The sequence below is a fragment of the Rhinoderma darwinii genome, chromosome 1 (assembly GCF_050947455.1).
Source record: "Rhinoderma darwinii isolate aRhiDar2 chromosome 1, aRhiDar2.hap1, whole genome shotgun sequence".
Taxonomy (NCBI): Eukaryota; Metazoa; Chordata; class Amphibia; order Anura; family Rhinodermatidae; genus Rhinoderma; species Rhinoderma darwinii.
In genome coordinates this window covers 183,883,999-183,910,720 of record NC_134687.1, presented here as the reverse complement: position 1 = coordinate 183,910,720, position 26,722 = coordinate 183,883,999, and the positions used below count along the sequence as shown (strand labels likewise).

General features: G+C 42.7%; 1 protein-coding gene across 1 annotated transcript in view; it reads right to left on the bottom strand.

The window, feature by feature from the left end:
* The window catches only part of STPG2 (sperm tail PG-rich repeat containing 2), a 773,928-nt gene that overhangs the window by 396,485 nt on the left and 350,721 nt on the right, over window positions 1–26,722 (bottom strand). The window contains exon 12 of the mRNA XM_075860649.1: window positions 2,302–2,467. Within this exon, the coding sequence (XP_075716764.1) occupies window positions 2,302–2,467 (166 nt within the window). The remainder of the gene's footprint in view (window positions 1–2,301; window positions 2,468–26,722) is intronic.

Sequence of the window (26,722 nt, the reverse complement as noted above, 5' to 3'; positions counted from 1 at the left end):
ATAGGGCCCAAATTCCTTCTGTGCCACTTATTAAGACAGACCCTTCTCTAATATGAATCCCCATAGTTATCAGCTGATCGCCAAAGGTGCAACTCCTGGAACCCCAGTGATCACTGCCATTGCTGGGGGTAGGTTTGTTAGGCCATGCATTATCCCTGCAGTGGATGTTTGAGGGCAAATGTATTTTTACATACCGTTTATTCAATTACTGTTGCCTTGTGGCTCTCCACACCTAGGGGGAGGGTCTCCTGCCGGGGACACCCTCTTTGATGTGATGACACAAACCCTTTACACACTGACAATCTCATTCAGGATACTTGCCACATTCATTACCTTTTACTATAGGGGCATTTTAAGAATAATCATCAGGGTGCAGAGAATATCAAATTCTCTACTATACCTATAAAATCTATCTGCAGACTACATGTATGAATGGGAAAAATACTATAGGTTTTTGGACAATTTGGCTGCACTGTTGTATTATCATTCCAGTTAAAATGAGGGTAGTTAGGGCATGACCAGACGTGGCGGAATTGCTCTGGAATTCCGCTGCGGACAGTCCGCAGCGGAAATCCGCAGCGTACACGTTTCTCCATTGCCTTCCACAGCTTTTTAGTTGGGTTCGTTTACACGTTGCGGACAAATTCGCTGCGGAGCATAGGCTGCGGTGCGGAATTTGGTGTCCGCAGCATACACTGACTGTTGCGGACCTGTAGCGGACTTGTTGCGGACTCATTGCGGAATTTCTCCATTGACTTCAATGGAGAGTCAAAATTCCGCAATGAAGTCCGTAGATGTTATGTGTGCTGCGGAGCGTATTGGTTTTACTAACATGACATTTCTTCATTCTGGCTGGACCTATGTATTTCTAGGTCTACAGCCAGACTGAGGAAGTCAATGGGGCTCCCGTAATTACGGGTGACTATGTGTGTGCACCCGTAATTACGGGAGCGTTGCTAGGCGACATCAGTAAATAGTCACTGTCCAGGGTGCTGAAAGAATTAAACGATCGGCAGTAACTGTTTCAGCACCCTAGACAGTGACTTCCGATCACAATATACATCAACCTGTAAAAAAAAATCGAAGTTCATACTTACCGAGAACTCCCTGCTTCTTCCTCCAGTCCGGCCTCCCAGGATGACGTTTCAGTCCAAGTGACGGCTGCAGCCAATCACAGGCTGCAGCGGTCACATGGACTGCCACGTCATCCAGGGAGGTCGGGCTGGATGTCAAGAGAGGGACGCGTCACCAAGGCAACGGCCTGGTAAGTATGAATTTATTTTTCTTTTACTAGGGAAAGGGCTGTCCCTTCTCTCTAACCTGCACTGATAGAGAGAAGGGAAGCCCTCTTCCCCTCAATACGCAACGGCTAGTCCGCATCAATTTAATGCCCATTTTAGGCAAAGGCGCAACAGAATCTGCAACGCAGATTCTGTGCGGCATTGATGCGGACAGTGTATGCAAAACTCTGCCACGTCTGGGCATACCCTTATTAGGCTGAAAACCCTGCTGATCTAGTCCTGCATAAACATCTCAGATTTTGAAAATCTCGAAACAAGTGAGAAATTAGAACACAAATTATATCAGAAAGTTGCACTATAATCATATTATGGTCTGATTATAATTTCCTGTTTAATTGACCTCGTCATGCTATCCACAATCTGACAGGGGAGAAATAATTGAAGTTTGCACAAGTCAGGCATGGATGTTAAATGGAATATCACTTTTAAAGACAAGTCTTAGGCTCTGAAAGTTTATCAAAATGGTGACAAAAATCCGTCAACATAGAACAGTCGACTTCCCTTCAATATAGACACCAACAGATATGTAGACACCTTAGCAGACTATCCATGTTTTTCCTATCTGGTGTACTTCATTAAAGAGACACTCCAGCAATTATTTTTTTATTGTGGCCCCCGTTTGTACCGTACATCTGGTAAAATGTAGGGTAGGTTATCCTCTTACCAGGCACTTTGTTGCAGAAATATCCTGGCCACAATTATGTTACGTGACCGCACTGTAACCGGCCGATTCCTACAGCGTCTGCTGTTTGGACTGGAAGTCTCTTTCACTATACATTCCTATAAGATGCTCAATGTGAGTCTCATAGGAATGTATTGTGAAAAAGACTTCTGGTCCACACAGCAGACGCTATAGGTATCGGCCGGTTACAGTGCGGTCAAGTGACATAATTGCGAATCAGCTAATTTTTATTGGCTGGAAAACCCCTTTAACCTAGAACATATCAATAATTTATGTATATATTAGGACTTGGGAACTTTGTGGTACAGTACATCTTACCTGGCACCTGACAATTATTCTGCAAGGTAAAATTTCTTGGAACCACACTCAGGAAAGAAGCTTGTTTTTTTCTAGCTTGTAATGTCCTAGGTGGTCTGTATCTAGGTTTACCATGAAGGTTTTCATAGGATTCAGAAACATTATAGTAGCCAGGCGGTGGTATATCCTAAAATGTAAAAACACAAGAAAATGTTTTAATATATACACACACACATACACTCCTCAACATTAAGATTGCAACACCAAGAAGGGCAAGCCACATGGTTCTGCAAATCGACGAAGTAGCAGGTGTTGCTAATATCTCCAAATTATGAAATTTTCAAGCACCTAGCTCTAATCTGTGGCATGTGGGAAGGGCATAAAAGCCAGATTAAAAGAAAAGTTTTATAGTCACATAAAACCTCAAAAATTGGATCGAGTGGTCTGGGATGATTGTGTGATGCCTCCTGTTTGTTTACTTGGCAGTTATCGTGACTTGCCAGAGACTGAGAGGGACAGAATCCTTGAACTGAGAGAACTTTGTTTATCATTATGACAGATCGCTAGCCTAGGCTGAGATATCCGCACTGTTCAACGTTCCGTGTCACCGAGGTTGGGAGAACAACAACCATGAACAGGAATGACAGCAAGACGTGTGCGGAGACGAAACCTCTACACGGATGGATCATCTGATTGGAAAAATGGCGCGTAGTGATCCATTCTGTACTGCAAGTGAAATTGGACATCCCAAGCCTAGGGCAGCAACCAGTGTCGATATAACCTATCAGAAGGCGTTTGCACGACATTGAGCTACGAGCCAGACATCCAGATGCAGGTGTTTCATTGACTACATGCCACTGCTCTCAAAAGTTATCATGCTGCACATTAAGACAGCAACGGAGGCTAGAATAGAGGTTTATCCTCTTCAGCGATGAGTCCTGCTTTTGTCTCGGATGCAATGATAGTTGGAGATTGGTCTGAAGACCACATGGGCAACGCCATGAAGAGGCCTTCACAAGGGAACGTCACACCGGTACTGCTCCTGGGATTATGGTGTGGGGTGGCATAATGTACGGTAGCCGGACCCCTCTAGTCTTCATTTCAGGTACACTAACAACTCGGAATTACATTGATTTGGTCATGGAACCAGTGGTACGGCCATTTCTCCAAAGTGTCCCAGAAGCTGTTTTTCAACAGGACAACGTGGGCCGCTTGTTGCTCTTGCTACTGTGAGCAGCCTGTGTGGCATAAATGCACTACCATGGCCTGCAGCGTCTCCGAATTTGTCTCCCATCGAGCACACCTGGGATGTAGTTGGTCGGCAATTGTAGAGGGAGCTGCCAGCAGCCAATCTTAACCCCTTCCCCGATTTTCACGTACAGTTACGTGATGGGAGCTGGTGTTTTCCCGCAATTCCACGTAACTGTACGTGAAGGAGATGGAGCTGGCTCAGGAGCTGAGCCTGCGACATCACCGCCGGGTTACAGCTGGCACCCTGAGGTATCGGCCAGGACCAGAGCTAGCCTCCAATCCAACCAATTAACCCCTCACATGCTGTGTTCAATAGAGATCGCAGCATGTGAGGAGTATATAGCCACCGGCACCCCAGCAACGTGATCACTGGGTTGCCGGTGGCTGCAAAGGCGATCAGAGGCCTAATACCTCCCGGTCTGACAGCAACGAAATCCTCCTATGCCCCGTCGTCGGCGGGGCCCAAAAGGCTTTCGGTACCATCGGCAAGATGGCGCCGGTTCAGCTTCCGGCTCAGAAGTTGAGCCGGCGTCATCAGCAGTGGGTGTCCGCTGTATGTTACAGCGGACATCCGACTGTAAAGGCAGGAACCGGAGTTAGCTCCGATTCCTGCCATTAACCCCTTTAATGCAGCGATCCAATGCAATCGCTGCATCAAAGTGGTTTGGATGGCAAGGCTGGCGACTGCTTCTATGGCAACAGGAGGCCTAACAATGGCTTCCTATCTGCCATTACGGAATCTGATTAGGCCCCGCCCGGAGGCGGAGCCTGATCGGCTTGCTGTCAGTGAACAACTGACAGTTCTAATACATTGCACTACATAGGTAGTGCAATGTATTAGAACATCAAACAAACAGTTGGACCTTCAAGTCCCCTAGTGGGACTAAAGAAAAGTATAAAAAAAGTAAAAATAAAAGTTGTAAAAAATACAATAAAAGTTTCAAGTAATAACATAAAACACAATCGCCCTTTTTCCCATATCAAGTCATTTATTATTGAAAAAAATAATAAAGCTACACATATTTGGTATCGCTGCGGCCGTAACGACCTGAACTATAAAAATATTATGTTATTTATTCCGCACAGTGAACGCTGTAAAAAAAAACTAAAAGATACTGACATAATTGCTATTTTTTGGTCACTTTGTCTTCCAAAAATTGAAATAAAAAGTGATCAAAAAGTCGCATGTACCCAAAAATGGTACCTATAAAAACTATAATTAGTCTCGCAAAAAACAAGCCCTCATACAGCTCCGTCGACGAAAAAATTAAAACCGTTATGGCTCTCACAACTTGGCGACAAAAAAAATCCATTCTCTTTACAAAAGTTATTTTATTGTGCAAAAAGTTGTAAAACATAAAAAAGTGCTATAAATTAGGTATCGCCAGAATTGGACTGACCCGCAGAATAAAGGTAACATGTAATTTATAACGCGTGGTGAACGCTGTATAAAAAGAACTACAAAAATATGCCAGAATTGCTGTTTTTTTGTCACCTTGCCTCCCCAAAAAAAAGGATAACAAGTGATCAAAAAGTCGCATGTACCCCAAAATGGTACCAATAAAAACTACAGCTCGTCCCGCAAAAAAAAACAGCCTTCATACCGCTACGTCTATGAAAGAATAAAATTAGTTAAGGCTCCAATAAGTCAGGAAAGAAAAAATATGCAGTTGTGCCGGACCGAGGGGAATATTTTTTCTATTTCAAGTGGCAACTTATCAAGGCCCCTAAAATTAGGGAACCAGGAAGGGGAGGGCCCAAACATATCTGCTGGAAGCGAGGGTGCCTGTATTATACCAGGACAACCCTTTCCCAGCAAAATTCCCCAAACTGCAAAGATGGCAAGTGTGGACCAAAAGGGGAATAAGTAAGGACCATTAATTAGTGAGACACTGGCCTGTGCAGAAAGGATTGTGCCACAGCGTAACACACATCTATGGATTATTTTATTGTTTTTTTTACCCCATTATTGTACCACCTGACTATGCCCCTTATATACTCCGCCCGGCTTACATGTACCACCACATTATATACGGAAACACCAGTAAGACTCCAAACAAAACCACTACCAAGCAAAATCCACGCTCCGAAGCCAAATGTGCCCAAACAGCAGTTTACTTCCACATAAATGGCATCGGCATACCCGGTAGAACCCTTTTAACAATTTTTGGGGTGTGTGTCTCCAGTGGCACAAGCTGGGCACGACATATTTGCCACTGAAATAGCATATCTAGAGAAAAAAATTACATTTTTACTTTGCACCTTCCGCAGCGCAATTATTCATGGAAAAGGCCTGTGGGGTGAAAATACTCACTACACCCCTTAATAAATGCCTTGAGGGGTGCAGTTTCCAAACTGGGGTCACTTCTCAGCAGTTTCTTTTATTATTTCACATCAGAGCCTCTGCAATTGTGATCTAATAGTTCGTAAGTTGGCAAATTAGGTTTTAATTTTACATAGTACTCTCTCACTCCTGAGCCTGGTCAAATGTCCAGGCAACAGATTAGGGCCACACGTAGGGTGTTTCTAAAACCGGGAAAAACAACATAATAATAAGAGAGCAGTCTTGTTATGGTGGCACAAGCTGGGCACCAGATATTGGCATATCTATGGCTAAAAAATCCCATTTTCACTCTGCAACATCGAGTGCACACCATTTTCTGCCAATCACCTGTGGGGTTAATATGCTCACTACACCCCTAGGTGAATACCTTGAGGGGTGTAGTTTTCAAAATGTGGTCACTTCTGGGGGGATCCACTGTTTTGGTCCCACAGGGACTTTGCAAATGCGGCATAGCGCCCAGAAACCAATCCAGCAAAATCTGTACTCCAAAAGCCAAATGGCGCTCCTTCCCTTCTGAGCCCTACTCTGTGCCCAAACAGCAGTTTATGACCACATATGTGGTATTGCCGTACACAGGAGAAGTTGCTTTACCAGTGTTGGGGTGCTTTTTTTCATTTATTTGTTGAGAAAATTAAAAATTTTCAGCTAAAACTACGTGTTATTGAAGAAAAAGGATTTTTTTTATTTTCACTACCCAATTCTAATAAAATCTATGAAACGCCTGTGGGGTCAAAATGCTCACTACACCCCTAGATGAATTCAAGAAACCAATCCAGCAAAATCTGTGCTCCAAAAGCCAAATGGCGCTCCTTCCCTTCTGATCCTTGCTGTGTGCCAAAACAGCTGTTTATGACCACAAATGGGGTATTGCCGTACTCCAGAGAAGTTGCTTTACAAATGTTGGGGTTCTTTTATTCCTTTATTTTTTGAGAAAATTAAAAATTTTGAGCCAAACAGGGGCGTAGCTAAAGGCTCATGGGCCCGATGCAAAAAATTCTTACTGCCCCCCGCAAACTTCTCATGGCCGACGGTCCGCAGCTTTCAGCTGCATCGCTGGGTCTCCTAAGTGACCCAACAATGCAGCACTAGCAGCCGGGGCATCACTAAGGCTGGGTTCACACACCCTATTTACGGACGTAATTCGGGCGTTTTAGCATTGAATTACGTCCGAAAATGCGGCTCAAAAGCGTTGGCAAACATCTGCCCATTAATTTGAATGGGTCTTACAATGTTCTGTGCCGACGGTCATTACGCGGCGCGTAAAAAAGACACCCGCGTCAAAGAAGTGCCTGTCACTTCTTCAGACGTAAATGGAGCCGTTTTCCATGGACTCCATAGAAAAACAGCTCCAATTACGTCCGTAATGGACGCAGCAAAAGACGCCTGCACATGCCATTACGGCTGAAATTACGGTGCTGTTTTCTCCTGAAAACAGCACCGTAATTTCAGCCGTAACAGAGGTTGCTGTGTGAACATACCCTCAGGGCTTAAAATGTCAGGGGAAATAGCCCCAATACATATGTGTCCGCCCAAAAAAAAGTGTGTATATGAGACAGCATATCTATAGCACTTCGACCCTATAAACTATGGATAGGATTAGATACATTGGCTCAGCAGACAGTATCACACATAATAGGATTAGATACAGTGGCTCAGAAGGCAGTATCACACATGATAGGATTAGATACAGTGGCCCAGCAGACAGTATCACACATGATAGGATTAGATACAGTGGCTCAGCAGACAGTACCACACATGATAGGATTAGATACAGTGGCTCAGCAGACAGTACCACACATGATAGGATTAGATACAGTGGCTCAGAAGGCAGTATCACACATGATAGGATTAGATACAGTGGCTCAGCAGACAGTATCACACATGACCGGATTAGATATAGGGCCCAGCAGACAGTATCACACAAGATACAATTAGATACAGGGCCCAGCAGACAGTATCACACATGATTGGATTAGATACACAGCTCAGCAGACAGTATCACACATGATTGGATTAGATACAGGGCTCAGCAGACAGTATCACACATGATTGGATTAGATACAGGGCCCAGCTCGCTGACATTGCGTCTCCAGCACTGGACCCAGGATAGGTAAGAATAATAATTTTGCTTCTTTGTGTTACTGATTTTTTTTGGGTGTTTGTGTTTTTTTTACAGGTTCGGTTGTTGGACTTCGGATTCAAGGACTTCAATGACGGCGTTTTTTTTATTCTCAATAAAATGGTTAATGAGGGTTGTGTTTTTTTATTTTAATAAAATATTTTTTCTATGCGCTTGTATCTTTTTAAACTTTATTATCACCGCCTTAGTAATGGCCGCTGGCTGATTGACAACCTCCATTACTAAGGCGGGGCTACACTAACCCCCATTATTACCCCGGTACTCACCGCCACCAGGGATACTGGGAAGAGCCGAACCAGTACCCGACCATCTGTAGTGACGGGCAGGCACCGGGGTGGCCGTAGGCTGGTAGTATTAGGCTGGGGAAGGCCAAAAACAGTGGCCCTTCCCACCCTGGTAATGCTGCCTGCTGCTGCTGTGTTGTATCTGGCTGGTTATGAAAATTGGGGGGGACCCCACATCGTTCTTTCCAATTATTTTTTTTTAAATGACGTGGGGTCCCCCCCATTTTTCATAACCAGCCAGATACAATAAAGCAGCAGCAGCCTAGCATCACCAGGGTAGGAAGGGCCACTGTTTTTGGCCTTTCCCCTCCTGATAATTACAGCCTGCGGCCACCCCAGTGGCCGACCATCACTACAGATGGTCAGGTACTGGATCGTACCCGGCTCTTCCCAGCACCCCTGGTGGCGGTGGGTACCGGGGTAATAAAGGGGGTTAGTGTTCGCCTCTGCACCGGCTAACACTAAGCCCCGCCTTAGCAATGGATGCTGTCAATGAGCCGGCGGCCATTACTAAGGCGGTAGTAATATAGTTTAAAAAAAAATACAAAGACATAGAAAAAATATTTTATTGAAATAAAAAAAAAAAACACACAACCCTCATTAGCCATTTTATTGATAATAAAAAAAAAGCCGTCATCGAAGTAGTCCTGGAATCCGACGTAGTCCAACGACCGAACCTGTAAGAAAACACACAAAAAATTATTAGTAACACGTGTGTTAGGCTTAGATACAGGGCCCATGTGTGATACTGTCTGTGGGACCCTGTATCTAAGCCTACCACAATGTAGGCTTAGATACAGGGTCCAGCAGACAGTAATCTTATACAGTATAAGATTACTGTGTGCTGGGGCCCTGTATCTAAACCTACAGTGTGGTAGGCTTATATACAGGGCTCATCAGACAGGATCACACATGGGCCATGTATCTAAGCCTACCATGTGATTGGCTTAGATACAGGGCCCAGCAGACAGGATCACGCATGGGCCATGTATCTAAGCCTACCATGTTATTGGCTTAGATACAGGGCCCAGCAGACAGGATCACGCATGGGCCATGTATCTAAGCCTACCATGTGATTGGCTTAGATACAGGGCCCAGCAGACAGGATCACACAATCTGTGATCCTGTCTCATGGGCCCCCTAAGCCTGCTACATCGTAGGCTTAGGGGTTGTGCAGTCCCTATACATTGATGGCCTATCCTCAGGATAGGCCATCAATAGCTGATGTGTCGCCCGGGACCCGCAAATCAGCTGTTTTGAAGGGGCCGCAGCACTCGTACGAGAGCTGCTTCCCCTTCATTTCACTACTCGCTCACACTGTGAATCGCCGACACGGATTCACAGTGTGACCGGAATGAAGGGGAGCAGCTCTCGTACGAGTGCTGCGGCCCCTTCAAAACAGCTGATTGGGAGTCGGACCCCGCCAGTCAGGGCTAACCTTACCTTCCTCTTCGGCCGCGGCGGGAGTTCTGTCGTCTCGATGCTGTGCGCGGCGCATAGCGCTGTGACGTCATGCGCTGCGCACAGTGCTTGACGTCAGGACCTCCGCTGCCATCCGGAACCAGGAAGGTAAGTAAAGTATGTTACTATAGTAACAGGGGCCCACGGCCCGAGTTACTATAGTAACTTTTTATTGATGTGGTGCGGGGGGCCATGGGCCCTCCTGGCTTCAGGGCCCGGTCGCAATTGCGACCGCTGCGACCCCTATAGCTACGCCAGTGGAGCTAAAGCTACGTCTTATTGGAAAGAAAGGATTTTTTTTATCTTCACTGCCCAATTCTAGTAAAATCTATGAAATCCCTGTGGGTTCAAAATGCTCACTACACCCCTAGATGGATTCTTCAAGGGGTGTAGTTTCCTAAATGGAGTCACTTTTTTGGTGTTTTCACTGTTTTGGTCCCTTAGGGGCTTTGCAAATGCGACGTGGTCTCCGCAAACCATTCCTGCTAAATTTGAGCTCCAAAAGCCAAATAGCGCACTTTCCCTTCTAAGCCCTGCCATGTGTCCAAACAGCCGTTTATGACCACATGTGTTGTATTGTTTTACTCGGGAGAAATTGCTTTACAAATGTAGTGGTGAATTTTCTCCTTTAATCCTTGTGGAAATTAGAAAAAATTAGCTAAACCTACATTTTCTTTGAAAGAATGTAGATTTTCATTTTCACGGCCTACTTCCAATAATTTCTGAAAAGGGGTATAGTTTCCAAAATGGGGTCACTTGTGGGGGATTTCCACTGTTTTGGCACCGCAAGAGCCTTTCAAACCTGACATGGTGCCTAAAATATTTTCTAATAAAAAGGAGGCCCCAAAATCCTCTAGGTGCTCCTTTGCTTCTGAGGCCTGTGCTTCAGTCAATAAGTGCACTAGGGACAAATGTGGGGTATTTCTAAAAACTGCAGAATCTGGGCAATAGATATTGAGTTGTGTTTCTCTGGTTAGCCTTTCTGTGTTACAAAAAAAATAGATGAAAAATGAATTTCTGCAAAAAAAAAAGACATTTGAAAATTTCACATCTACTTTGCCTTAATTCCTGTGAAACGTCTAAAGGGTTAAGAAACTTTCTAAATGCTGTTTTAAATACTTTGAGGGGTAACGTTTTTAAAATGCGGTGACTTATTGGGGGTTTCTAATATATAAGGCCCTAAAATCCGCTTCACAACTGAACTGGTCCCTGTAAAAATAGCCTTTTGAAATTTTCTTGAAAATGTGAGAAATTGCTGCTAAAGTACTAAGCCGTGTAACGTCCCAGAAAAATAAAAGTATGTTCAAAAAACAATGCCAATCTAAAGTAGGCATATGGGTGATGTTAATTAGCAACAATTTTGTGTGGTATAACTGCCTATCTTACAAGCAGATACATTTAAATTTAAAAAAAAATGCTAATTTTTGCAATTTCTCGCTAAATTTTGGTGTTTTTCACAATTAAATACTTAATGTATCGAGCAAATTTTGCCAGTAACATAAAGTCCAATGTGTCACGAGAAAACAATCTCAGAATTGCTTGGATAGGTAAAAGCATTCCGAAGTTATTACCACATAAAGTGAAACATGTCAGATTTAAAAAATTGCCTGTGTCCTGAAGGCCAAAACAGGCTGCGTCCTTAAAGATATGGGTTAAAGATATGTGTAACCAAGTGCATTCAGTGTGGCATAACATTCATCAGACAACCATTAATAATCTCACTGATAGCATGCCAAGGCATGCAAGTGCGTGTATTTCTGCGGTTGGCACTCCTACTCAATACTGAGTAAATCAAGATGTTTGGAATATCTTGTTTACATTTTTTTATCATTTGAATATCATCAACATGTCTATCAATCCTGTGATTTCCACAATTCCAAAACTTTTCCTTCTTGGTGTTGCAATTTCAATGTTGAGGTGTTATATATATATATATATATATATATATATATATATATAACCAACACATTCCCCAGCGCTGTAAACTTATTGTTATCATTTCACATGAGTCACTGTCTCCAATGGGCTCACAATCTAAATTCCCTTTCTCAAACACATTTATAGATGGTTTAAAACAGTAGGATTGGGGTAAATCTGTCCCTACACGTGTTAGATATTTTTCTATCAGTATTTAATTTGGAAATGAGTGAGTCAAAGACCAGAAACTTTGAATTATTTATAGCACAGCCATTGCCTGGAATTCCAAATGACATAAAGCCTAATCTGGGTATTTCATTACACAGTGTCACTATTTTGACATAATTCTTAATAATCAGATAGAAAACGTTTTAGTTTTTGACCTTAATGAATGAAAATACTATATTAGTTGTCACACTATTGCTTAATGACTAAGAGGTCACATTATAGGATGCCATAACTCACTGAGGTAGACTGAATATATGGCACACATACACAATTTTCTCACAGTATGAAGTAAAGCTGCTTCTGCAAGACATTATCATTTTAATTACAATACATTTATAAGACGCCGCTATTCCCCATATATAGTACTTTTTTAGAGAGAGCTCATGAACATGGCAGTGCCATATCCTTAGACCTATACGGCGGTGCATGGACTCAAGATACAGAATCAATGGCATTTCAAACAGCTCTATAACACCTGCTGAAATCATGTAATAGCCCAGCAGACTTATAATATGCTGACCTTAAATACATAAATAGGAATACACCTCTATCAGAAAGCAAGTTAGTTTTTTTGGAATAAACATTACCATGAAGACTTAAAGAGGCTCTGTTAACAGATTCTCAAATCCCTATCTCCTATTGCATGTGATCGGCGCTGCAATGTAGATAACAGTAACGTTTTTTTGTTGTTTTTTAAAACGTTCATTTTTGGCCAAGTTATGAGCTATTTTATATATATGCAAATGAGGTTTGAAATGGACAACTGGGCGTTTTTTTTTCATTATGTCCAACTGGGCGTGTATTGTGTTTTTAACTGGGCATGTTTACGTGTATGACGCTGACCAATCAGTGACCAGTCAGCATCATACACTCATCTCCATTGATTTACACAGCAGCGATGTGCAGCCACATAAACAGAGATTAACGTTAATCAAGCGTCCTGATAATGAATACACATGATCATCCAGCCTGGACGTCATGTGTATTCAGAATCCTGACACTTCTGAATCTTTTCTGTGAGACTCCTGTAAGGGAAGCGAAATCTCGCGAGATTACGGAGGTAAACGAGATTTCGTTTCACTTGCTAGAAATCTCAAAGAAAAGAGTCAGAAGTGTCAGGATTCTGAATACACATGACGTCCAGGCTGGATGATCACGTGTATTCATTATCAGGACACTTGATTAACGTTAATCTCTGTGTATGCGGCTGCACATCGCTGCTGTGTAAATCAATGGAGATGAGTATATGATGCTGACTGGTCACTGATTGGTCAGCGTCATACACGTAAACACGCCCAGTTAAAAACATAATACACGAAAACGGCGCGAAAAACGCCGCGAAAAACGCGAGTTGCTCAAAAAACATCTGAAAATCAGGGGCTGTTTTCCCTTGAAAACAGCTCCGTATTTTCAGACGTTTTTGGTCACTACGTGTGCACATACCCTTACAAAAGACAGCGTGGTAAAGAGAAATTAAACAATTGTTTACCAGGTACATTTGGTAGGAGCCCTGCCCATACAAGTTAACAATCTAGAAGGAATAGGGGATAGGTACAAGAGGTCAGGGAATGGAGTAAGCAGCTCTAGACATGTCAGGTGGAAGCTGTGCTGGAATACCAGTTGGACACCTTAGGCCAGGTTATATGCTGTTGGAAGACGTATGTTTTGTATGTGTAATGTCCGTGGCCGCAGACCGCAGACTCCTTTCATCCTGCCGACGCCTTCCTTCCCGGAGATGTCAGCACATGTGGCTGTCCTGGCCTGCAGTGACCACTAGGCTGCGCGCTCGAGCTCAGTCCTGGCCTTAAAGGGCCAGCGCGCACACATGTTTAGTATTGCCTAATCACCCTGGACTATAAGAAGGTCCCTGCCCCTTCACTCATTGCCTGAGCGTTGTGTTTACCCGTGTTAGTCTTGCAAATGGTCCCTTAGTGTTTTCAGTGTTCCCGTTCCTGCTACCTGTATCCAGTGCTACCTTGTTCCTGTACCTTAGAGAGTTAAAATCGTGTTGTGTCACTGATCACGTCTACTGTGTTACACCACGCCTGGTGTCTGCTGCCAAGGTTCCATCTGAGCCTAACCATCGCTACTGTCTGAACTACTACAGGTACCCTTACTCGGACTATAGACTTTACTTGGTACACTGTTGTGGCCAGCTGCTATCCCGCTACGGCGGTATGGCCCAGTGGATCCACATACCCACTGATCATGGCAGTTTGTATGTGTAAGGAGGTGACTGAAGGGGTAGAGAGGAGGTTATCAATAGCAGACTTGAGAAATGGATTGACTACCCTAGTGCTCAAGCCAGAATCTAGACCTCAATCCAGGTGAGACTGAAAATGGAAATAGTGTTTCAATCATGGATACCAGACATCTTGACAGAGCGTGATAAATTGCCGTAGCAACACGTACAAAGACTTTTACATCGAGATTGTAATTACTTTCTCTTCTAAATATTGTTTTCTGTTGATCAGTGTCTAAAAAGCCCAATTATGTGATTTAATGTTGGGACTTAATAAAACATTTACAAAAATCCAAGGTGGTAAATACCTTTTATAGCTTACATCTTACAATACCTATTATAATATCAAACTCAAAATACTTCATTAATGGAGTGATATTGGAAGTTATGGTTGCTTTCAGTAATGGAAACATTTTAGAAATGTAAAGTATAATCAGAAATAAAAAAAATTATATAATTTTTTTTCCTATTTTGCATTATTGTCCTGTGTTTTTGTCATAATTTCCGTTGCATAGCAACAATCCAAGAATACAATAGATGACAGCCTGAAATCGGCATGGCCTTGTATGTTCTGTTATTGTTACTAAATCTCCAAAGTTCCAGTAGATAATGTAAATCTATTGCCAACCAATCATCTCTGCCCCTCACTACAGTGGGCTAGAGACTGAACACTGCTTGTGACATGCATGATGCAGTTACACAGGACACAGTATGCAGCTACTCCTGTGCCTTTCCTATACCTCCCATTCAACTTTCCCATAAAACAAACCTTGCAAATATGCCCTTAAATTGGGTGTTCAGGGGAGATTATTCACGGGCAGATCGGGATGGGGCTTAAAAATATCCCACGAATGGGTATTCAAATGTTGTGAGGTATGCTTTCCTGAGCTTTAGACAGGCAACGGTGTCTCTCCAGCATCCTGCTCACAATTTGGAGTGATCAATATAGTTCTAGCTCCTGGTAGAAATATTCTGGACAATCCCTAAGCGATGCCTGAGCATGGCATCATACAACATGTAGTTAGTTACCAGAGCTACTGCCTGCAGATAGGAATGTCTGCAGTCAACATGGCGGACAGAAGCTGGACTATTCTCTTCTAGAAAAAAAAAAGTTAGAGGTTGCATGGCAAAAAATAGAAGAATGCTGTTATATGGTGGAAATGTTTTCATGTGCCTGCTGGGGGTTTTCTTTAGGTTAGGTAAGCACTTCGAACTGCAAATATTACTATGATATCTGTCAATTAAATGTGAAAATAATTTTAAAATCTACATTTAAAAGCTGTGCCACACAATAGAGAACACAATTTTTACTTTAAATATAGCGACATTAGAATGATTAAAATATGTTTTTTTACCTTTATTATGGTAGCAAAGAAATGATCTCTGAGAGGATTCATAGTTCCTAGAACAGTGATGTGACATTTATTTCTAAAAGTGTTCCATTCACACTGAATAAATAAATGCAATTCATACCCAAGTGTAAAATAAAAGTTCATGTAGTCATATACACATTGCACTATAAAGTGGCAAATCAAGAATGTGACAATTGATTAAAAAGATATTTCTTACTCTATGAAATGAACACCGGTAGCATCAGTGTCATAGGACAAATGATTACACCAATAATACCAATAGCTGCGGAAAAGGTGAGACTGCGCATTAAAGTGTCATTTATATAAATATAATATAAAAAATTTATTTTATAGAAAGTTATTGCATGACATAAATTGACATCTATATCTATAGTACCTGTATTGGCACGTTATAGAATGACTATGTACTCTTGATACTGCCTGAATTGAAAGTGATGTGATGCTACACTGAAAGGGGTACCTTCCCCGAACTTCGCCAGGGGCTTCTATTTTAACACTCTCTTTGAGATGCTCCCCCATTAGGCTGCTGCTATTGACTCCTTAAAAAGAGGCTCTGCAGCAGCTGAGCATTATAAGTCATAATGCACCACCTACTATAAATTCTTAAGGACATTTGAAGTCTCAACAAGAATTAAGTGACAACATAAATTAATATATATACTTCACAAAAAACAATTGCTACGAATCGCAAAAACATTGACAGAAATTTTGCTACATTGTTTTATTGGGATTTCTATACATAAGATTATTAATTAATAGAAACAATGCTATGTCATTAATACACCACTATTTTGTATTTATATCTCATATTTGTTCTATTCTGTTTTTAAAGAGCTTTGATAGGGAATGGGGCCATTGGTTGGGTACTGAGGGTTCTTCAGGTAGTACAAAGGGGGTAACTAAAGGTGCTTTTGGAAAATGGCAACATCCTTATTTACAGACGACCTGTCATCTCTCCTAACATGTCTGTGTTAGTAAATACTTGTATTTCCCATTCACTATTAATTCATGTTTCATATATTTCGGCTCTGAACAAGTTTTAAGTTGCACAGCGCCAAACAAAACTATGGGCCCCTACTGTACCTGCACATGTTTGCAATTTCAAAAGGAGGCATTTAGAATCCCAGAGAATAAAAATCACGTCATTGGATGTCGCGTTGCTACTAGTAGAGAATACCTCTGTAATATAGTGCTGAACAGATCACCATACGGTGGCACACAGAGTGGCTATTACTCTGTAGTACCAAACTGCTGGGGCTTCATGCACACCTGCCATGTGCACGATAACTAAATAAACGTTCTAGAACTGTGACATACAACTAAATTGTCTGAATCCTTGTAAAATTAGAGCAAAATGACTATCTGTACTTAGGCCTTCACTGTCTTTATTTCTCCTTTCAAACAAGGGATAACATGTGCTGCAGTATATAGTATATCACAATCCTACAATCTCATTTTTACTTTGGACACAGGAAGTTATAGAGTCAAGCCTCTTACCATAGTCTCATTGTTTGTTCATTTGTTTTGTTTACTTGCCATTTTACTAGTTTGTTACTTGTCCAGTTGAAAAGCAGTATAATGTATGTAGAAAGTAGAAAATACGAGGCACTCAACGCTGTGGCAATAAAGGATTTATTGATTTAGATCCCGGTCTATTTTGATGTGGAAGATGCCAACTGTTTCACGCTACAAGCGCTTTGCCGAGCCTTGACAAAGCGCTTGTAGCGTGAAACGGTCGTTGGCCTCTTCCACATCAAAAGAGACAGAGATCTAAATCAATAAATCCTTTATTGCCACAGCGGTGAGTGCCTCGTATTTTCTATTTTCTATATTCAAGTTTTACATGTGCTGTTTTCCACCGATGAGCACCCCGCAGGCAACAAATTGACAGCTGTATTTCCACGTGTTCGAGCTACTTGTTTTCACACGCAGAGTGTTTTTTTCCTGCATTGGGGCAGTGCCAGCCTTCTTTTTCTCAATCCCAGTATAATGTATGTGGGCGCCATATAAATCAAGATTATTATTATGGTGATCTCATTTTGGATCGGTAGAACTGCGGCAGGCATTGCGTCCATAATACAGATGTTAAATGCTAGCCTAAATGGTAAATGGTGTAAGCAGTCTACCAGCAAGCTACATTTGTTCTGTCCTTTGTTATAAATTCCATTTTCTGAGACTAAGGTTTTGCTCATATTCTTTGTATCTAGGTAACGTATAATTTTCATAAAGCAGACATCACAACCACAGGAGACACAATCTCAAAGTGCATCAAAATTCAATCACATCTTGCATACGTGTTTTTTGTTATCTGGACATTCGGGTTTTGTAAGACTATGAGCTAATTTGCATTATATATTCATTATTCAATGTAATCTTTATTAATACCTTCTCGTATTTCTATTTTTGAGACTTCAAAAGCCCACTAAGGCTATACATTACCGAGTCTATTACATTCTGATGGTCTATAAATTTAAAAAATTCCTTTATTAGCCAAAAAATGTGATTCCATGTTAGTCATTTATATTATTGCCGAATTGTCAGAATGAGTAGTTAGATCCGATGTGTTCCATGTATTTTTAAAGATTAAATTAAATTATACTTGCATTATTTAATATTACATTTTTTTTTTAGTCTAACAGTGGAAGAGGTATTTTTTCTGACTCTACGCTTCCACATAATAAGATGAAATGAAACCATTGTGTATTTTAATGTTAGCCTTTTTATAGGTTGGTATATTTATTTATTTATTTTTTCAATTGCTTTTTATTGAAAATTTCGAGTAATAACAAGATACAATGTACAAGTATTAATACTAGGCTGAAGCTCCAATACGAAAAATATGAAAGCATAAGAAATTTGATGAGATCATGAATTGGAGTGAATATTCATAATATGAAGCAATTACATAAAGCAATACAATGCTTTACCAGTATGTAACATAACAGCAATTATAACATTAATGGAGTATCACTCCACGGGGAAAATAAATAGGACCATTGAGGGATAGGGTGTGGCAGTGTTGGGAATTATATTAGGAAAGATATGGTACGGAAGTGGAACTAAGGGTGCTATAGAAGGAAGAGGGAGTATAGTGCACCAACACTATGATTAACTAGGATTCAATCTTTAATTTGGACCTAGTTTGACAAGTTAAAGTGGCTTAGATTTAAGACCTATAATTGGAGATTTAATGGGGTTTTCCCACAAACTAAAATACAGTTAAATGTGCCCATAAATGTCAGTTATACATTTGTGCAATTACATGTTATTTTCTAAAATGTACTGTTATAAAGATATATTATTACTATGCCTCTGTCAGAAGTTTTGTTGTGTTACTGGTTGCCCTTGGATCCAACCATTACCCACTCCTCTGGCTATGGTCGGGAAAAGACACATCCCGACCATAATATGGCTTTGTGGTCACTTTCAATGTTCTCATGAACGCACTGTAACGTCTATGGCCACGGCCTGTCTTTCTGACTTAGGCCTCGACGGCCTTGGCCATGGACATGTGTGTTCCCTGCAGCGTCGTCCTCCTGTGAGGCGCTGGCACTCACTTCCTAATATCGAGACTGTCTCCGGAGGGCGTGCGCGCCCGTGTGTGCACGGTCTTAAAGGAAGTCTGCAATCAAGCCCAGAATGCTACTGGACTATAAAAATGACTCTGCCCTCTTGTTCTTTGCCTGAGCCAGTGGCGTAACTACCGCGGTAGCAGCAGTAGCGGCTGCTACGGGGCCCGGGGCTTGAGGGGGCCCGTGCCGCCAGCCGACACGCCCTCCCAAATGCCCGGTGGCGCCGCTAGCAGCCGTTATGGCTGCTACAGGGGTAGCACCGCTACTGTGGGGCCCGCGCCACCGAGCCTTACACAGGCACTCTCATGCCTGTAGGTGTCGCTAGCACCGGAGGGGGCCCCGATGCTAGCGGCAGCCAAATATATGTATTAGCACTGAATGGCCGGGCATGTTCCGTGCCTGACCATCCAGTGCCTTACAATGACACTGATTGGCTAGCGGCGCGATGACATCATCGCGCCGCTTCCATGCTTGGAAGGTGCTGATTGGCGGGGCAAGTCATTCTGCCGCGCCAATCAGCGTCATTGATGGACGCTCATTCAACTCCTGCAGACATGCTCAGAAGAGAGCATGTCTGCATCGCCAGTGAACAGCGTGGGAACCGGAGAATGTGAGTATGTCAACTTTATATATTTTTTTCCTCATAAAAATGTGAATGGCATTATCTATAGTGGGGGGGTCTATCTACAGGGGGGGGGTCGTCTTTATGTGGGCTATTATATATAGGGGGGTCTATATGTGGGGCAGTAGCTACAGGGGGGTCTATATGTGGGGCAGTAGCTACAGGGGGGTCTATATGTGGGGGTGTGGGCCACTATATACAGGGGGGTCTATATGTGGGCCACTATATACAGGGGGGGTCTATATGTGGGGCACTAGCTACAGGGGAGGTCTGTATGTGGGGATGTGGGCCACTATCTACAGGGGGGTCTATATGTGGGGCAGTATATGTGAGACCCTATACAGGGGTGGGCTATATGTAGAGCACTATCTATAGGGGAGCTATTTTTTAGGGCACTTTCTATAGGGGTGGGCTATGTGTGGGACACTATATACAGGGGTGGGTTACCTGTGGGGCACTAGCAACAGGGTGGCTATATGTAGTGCACAGTCTACAGGGGTGGGCTATATGTGGGACAATATCTACAGAGGTGGGCTATACGTGTAGCACTAACTATAGGGGAAGCTATATGTAGGGCAGCACGGTGGCTCAGTGGTTAGCACTATTGCCTTGCAGCTCTGGAGTCCATATGTGGGCACTATCTACAGGGGCTTCTATGTAGGTCACTATCTACAGGGGACACTATCTACAGGGGGCACGGTGTGTGTGTGTGTGTGTGTGTGTGTGTGTGTGTGTGTGTGTGTGTGTGACAGTTATATTTAGATGTGTTGAGAATTTTAACTTTGTTTACAGGTGCAGAAATGTTTTAAAAGTGAGAAGCTGAAGATATCTGAGCGGAAAACTACAGAAATGGGTCATGGCCGGGAGAAATCCATCATAGATGTCTGAACCGGAGGGAGAAGAAAAGAACTAGAATCTGAGACGTCACCGGTGAGTCACTTAATGTAAATGTTTATTCTGCCTCTAATCAGTATTGTAGTCACTGTATGATCTGCAGCGAGATGATGGTGGTATGATTTTTTTTTTGTCAAACCGCATCTCCCAGCATATCCTTATCATTGTTTCGGCCATGCTGGGAGCTGTAGTTTTACGCCGTACAAACCTATGCGCAGTGGCGTAACTACCGCTATAGCAGCCATAGCGACTTCTACGGGGCCTGCAGCATGAGGGGGCCTGTGCCACCCGCCGGCACGGCCCCTCGCATGGCCGCAGGCTCCGCTAGCAGCCGCTATGGCTGCTACAGCGCGACGCCACTGAAGGGGTTGTTCCTACAAAAGACATGCATCCCCTATCCACAGGATAGGGGATACATGTGGGATCGCTGGGACGCCCAGCGATGAGGAGAACGGGGGACCGAGAGTCCCCCCTAAGTTCTCCATGACAAACCTCGGACTTCCGTAGTCTGTCTGCAGCTCCATGGAAATGACTTGCGCACCGGTCGTGCTTGTGCGCATGCGTGACCAGCGCTCCTTTAATTTTTATTGAACTGTGCAGACGCCGGAAGTCCGAGGTTAGTCATGGAGAACTTCGGGGGACTTTCGGTCCCCCGTTCTCCTTATCGCTGCCAGCGATCACACATGTATCCCCTATCCTGTGGATAGGGGATGCATGTCTTTTGTAGGACAAACTATAGGCCGTTTTTGTTTTTGGGGGGGGTCTGTATGGCGTAATCTACAGAGCGGGCTGTATGGCGTTATCTACAGAGGGGGCTGTATGGCGTTATCTACAGAGGGGGCTGTATGGCGTTATCTACAGGGGGCTGTGTATGGTGCTATCTATAGGGGGCGCTGTGTGGTGGAATCTATAGGGAGGCACTATCTACAAGGGGGGGGGGGTTGTGTGATACCCAGCAGAGGGGGGGGGGCCCCAGTCAAAAGTTTGCTATGGGGCCCAGTCTTTCCTAGTTACGCCCCTGGCCTGAGCGTTGTTCGTTACCCAACGTTTGTCTTGCTAATGGTCTCCTAGTGTCTTCAAGTTCCCAAGTGTTCCCTGTTCCTGTATCCTGTATCCCGTGCTGTCCTGGTCTAGTGCCGTGCTGAAGCTGTTGTCGTGTTCTGCTACTCCACGCCTGACGTCTACCTGCTGCCTGGTCCCAGCCGAGCCTGCCTTGCTATTGTCCGAGTTGTCTCAGGTACCCTTTCTGGACTATAGACTCTGGGCTATATCTGTTTGGCCAGCTGCCATCACGCTACGTGGTACGGCTCAGTGGGTCCACACCCCGCATCGTGACATGCGCTTTACTTAGTTTGCACTCAGAAACTTCAGATTTTTCCCGAGTGCTTGGTGTGACTACAAGCCTGTAGCTGCTACTGCGCATGCGCAGCAGTAGCACTGTCCAAATCCCCACCTGCAATCACTAAAGAAATGGACCACAGTGGTTGGTGGGCGCGTTAGGAATCAATGTTTTCCAACCACAATAACCTTAAAATAGCAACATTTTATAATGCCATTATGGAAAAAAGGACAGACTACATGGAAATTAAAAGAATCAAGTCCATAGCTGACAAGGTTCAGCATAGTGCATAGTATGGAGACTCTATTGTGGAGATACAGAGTGTCAGCGGCTGCAGGACGCTGCACTCAAATCCACACGTATATTTGCAGAGGTCAGCAGGAACATGTATTTAAAATTTCAAAGAGACCCCCCCCCCCCAGACATGTTTCGCTACAGATGTAGCGTCTTCAGGGGTATCGGGGCAAATAACGCCTGCACTCGGGAACTGGCAACTGTTTCCGAGTGCTTCTGCTAAACTTGCAATTCAGCAAGTCTGTATGCACCCGGGAACGCTGGGTTTCCTCCTTTGTGATGATTTGCCAGGTATTTACTGCAGCTGTCTTCAGTTGTTGATTGTGGGACTTTCTGCCTTAAGTTTTGTCTTAAGCAAGTGAAATGCAGCTCGATCGGGTTGAGATCTGGTGATTGACTTGGCCATTGCAGAATATTCCACTTCTTTGCCTTAATAAACTCCTGTGTTGCTTCCGCAGTATATTTTGGGTCATTGTCCATCTGTACTGTGAAGCGACGTTCAATCAACCTTGCTACATTTGGTTGAATCTGAGCAGAAAGTATATCCCTGAACACTTCAGAATGCATCCGGCTGCTTCTGTCTTCAGTCACATCATCAATAAACATTAGTGACCCAGTGCCTTTGGCAGCCATGCATGCCCATGCCATCACACTGCCTCCACCATGTTTTACAGACGATGTGGTGTGCTTTGGAGCCGTTCCAAGCCTTCTCCATACTTTCTTCCGCCCATCATTCTGGTACAGGTTGATCTTAGTTTCATCTGTCCAAAAAATGCTGTTCCAGAACTGGGCTGGCTTCTTTAGATGTTGTTTGGCAAAGTCTAATCTGGCCTTTCTATTTTTGAGACTTATTAATGGTTTGCACCTTGTTGTGAACCCTCTGTATTGGCTCACATGAAGTCTTCTCTTTATGGTAGACTTAGATACTGATACACCTTCTTCCAGGAGTGTGTTCTTCACTTGGGTAAATGTTGTGAAGGGGTATTTCTTCACCATGGAAATTATTCTGAGATCATCCACCACTGTTGTCTTCCATGGACGTCCAGTCCTTTTGGAGTTCACAAGATCACCAGTGGGCTCTTTTTTTCAAGAATGTACCAAACTGTTTATTTGGCCACTCCTAATATTTGTGCTATCTCTCTGATGGATTTCTTCATTTCTTCATTTCTTAACGATGGTCTGTTACACTTGCATTGAGACCTCCTTTGATCTCATGTTGTGGGTTAACAACAACAGCTTCCAAATGCAAATGCCATACCTGGAATCAACTCCAGACCTTTTACCTGCTTAATTGACGATGGATTAACGAGGGGATAGCCTATGGCCCCATTAAATAGCTTTTGAGATAATTGTCCAATTACTTTTGGTCCCTTGAAAAAAAGGCAGCTACATATTAGAGCTGGAATTCCTAAACCCTTCCTCAAATTAGGATGTGAATACCCTCAAATTAAAGCTGAGAGTCTGCACTTTAAGCCCATATTGACTATATCACTGCATATTCAATATGTTTTGGTAAACCGCTAAAAAATTAATACCTAATTCAGACGCGTCTTAGTGAATTTTCCCTGGAGCGATCTGGTTTGGGAGGGAAAATTAGACTGGTTTTATTTACTGTAAATAAAATGTATAAATAAAAAATGTGATTGGTACGAAACAACGGTAGCTCAAATGGACAAATATAGATCCTCACAGACGCATGCGCAGTAGCAGCTACAGGCTTGTAGTCACACCAAGCACTCGGGAATAATCGGAAGTTCCTGAGTGCAAACAAAATAAAGCGCGTTCATGAGAACATTGAAAGCGACCACAAAGCCATACTATGGTCGGGATGTGTCTTTTTCCGACCATAGCCAGAGGAATGGGTTATGGTCGGATCCAATGGCAACCAGTAACACAACAAAGCTTCTGACCGAGGCATGGTAATAATATATCTTTTTAATAGTACATTTTAGAAAATAACATGTAATTGACCAAATGTATAACTGCCATTTATGGACACATTTAACTGTATTTTAATTCATGGGAAAACCCATTTAATGGACCAGCTTGGGGGAGTAATGAAAGGCGATGGCTCCAACATATATTGAAAGTTTATTTTTACCCCTTCTGAAGAGACAGAATTTTCTGAGATAGACAAAAAGGCTATGTTTACATGCTTAACAAGAAGCGGCTGTAAAATACGGAGCTGTTTTCAATGGAAAACAGCCTCTGATTTTCAGCCGTTTTTTAAGCATCAAGTGTTTTTTTGATGCGTTTTTTTACGGCCGTTTTTGGAGCTGTTTTTCTATTGACCCAATGAAAAACGGCTCCAAAAACGGCTCAAGAAATGACATGCACTTTTTTTTTACGGGGTGTTTTATTTACAAGCCGTTTTTACAAACGGTTGCGTAAAAAACGCCCCGGGGAAGGAAACGCCGTTTTCCCCATTGAAATCACTGGGCAGATGTTTGGAGGCGTTCAGCCCCAGTATTTTCAGCCATTTTTCAAAGCGCTTACGGACCAAAAAACGTCTGAAAATAGGCCGTGTGAACATACCCAGAGGACACCAAGGCAACAACTTTGTACGTCGAGGGCACAGATGAACATTTCTCTCTCCTACTTATCAAGAGATGTGCAGAACGTAATATATGACATATAATGGTTCTAATATTGATTGTGAATGTTTCTATGCCTAGTAGTAAAAGGGCCAGTTTGGGTTTTAAGGAAGTAAATCAAAGATAAAAGTAAAATAGTAGCCTCGAAAGGGATAAAAGGGATAAAATATATGAAATAGTGATCCAAGTGCACCGCAACCTCTCCAGCTCACTGCAAAAGAATTTGGATAAATAACAGGTAGTGTCAGAGAGGTATAGTACCATCTGAGTAGTAATTTTTTGTATTGCTCCCAGTGGGAAGTGCACAGAGTTGATGGCCCATGTGAGGGCGGAGTTCCAATCCGTGGGAGAGAACGATTTTGGCATCCATCAATTGAGAAATTCAGCAGTTTTGTTTAGGGCGCTGTCTCCAGCCAGCATTGAATAGATAGGTTTGATACCTTTTTTTGTGGGGTCCAGGAGAGGTTTGCAGAAAGCAGACCAAGAATGATGGTAACTTTGTTTGACATTGGGGCTGATTTTTGTTAAAGTTGTTATTCTGTATATATTTTTAATGATGATCAGAGACAGGGAAATAATATTTAGGAGTCTGCAGTTGAGAGAACGTTAATGGTTTGTCATTGAGGAGCAAATCAGATATGTGAGTCCCAGCCATGTGGATGAGATTTGAGCAAATCTAATCCACCACATGCCGCGGAACATTTTTCGGACAGAAATCAGAGCGTGCTGAGCATTTTTAAATCTGCAGCTTGCATATTCTGTTTGGGATGCACCTTTTTTATATGTAGAAAGGGTGAAATCCGCAGCAAAATCTCCAAAAATATACACACATAACAGGTATTAATTTTGTTGCGGACACGCTGCAGATTTGCTGAGGAGAAATCCGCAGCATTTACATCCTGTGTGAATCCAACCTTAAGAGTATATTAGGAAGTTGCATAACTTATTACATTTATACATATACATTTTATTTACAGAAAGACCAAAAATGACTTTAAACGTAGTGGGTCACCCTAGAAAACTGTTTAACCTAGATAAAATGTTTACATAAGGTTGAGTAACTTAGTTAAAACTTTGCTTTACTAGTTACAATTATAATTACAATATGTAGTATTGTCAACAAGAAGGGAATGCTGGGAAAATTCTACACAATTGTGAATGCAGCTCTGGGTTACAATACATGCTGTATCTCAAGATAAATACATGACATGTAAGTTGTGTATTTGGAAATGTGCTCAACTTTATTTAAGTAGATTATACCTAGATGGAAACTGTATAATAATGTTTAAAGGTGATCTTATACTATAACTGTATGCTGTGAGTATATTCACGTTACTATTGGTAGGGGTCAGTGTGACTATATTTTAGTCACAGAATCCCTGTTCGACTGATTGGGATCCCATAGAGGGGGGGGGGGCATTTCCACTTTTCAAGGTATTGGCAAAGCAGATTGTAGTACGCTTCTCACAACATCTGGCAGCTTCGGCAGCCTTGCCCATTTCATTCCCTGGGTATCCTCCTCTCACTTGTACAGAACTGTGATCAACTAATTAATCTACAATTACCCATAATATATTATATTATATGAATTCACACTGTTCAGTGTATTCATATATGAGATAAGATAAAATAACTTTATTAATCCCAAAGGGAAATTCCAGTATCACAACAGCTCTTAGGTTAGCACAGACAAAAACAAAAACAGAACATTCTGCTTGTAAAAATCAGCTCCGGTTTTGCACCACAGGCGCTTTTTGCCACGTTTTTTTTTTTTGCTGCGTTTTTTTGCTACGTTTTTTTTACCTCTCTCTTCAACAGGCAAAGGAAAAACCGCGAGCGGTTTTTGCCATAAAACGCGTAAAACAACCTGTCAACCTGTTTTTTTCC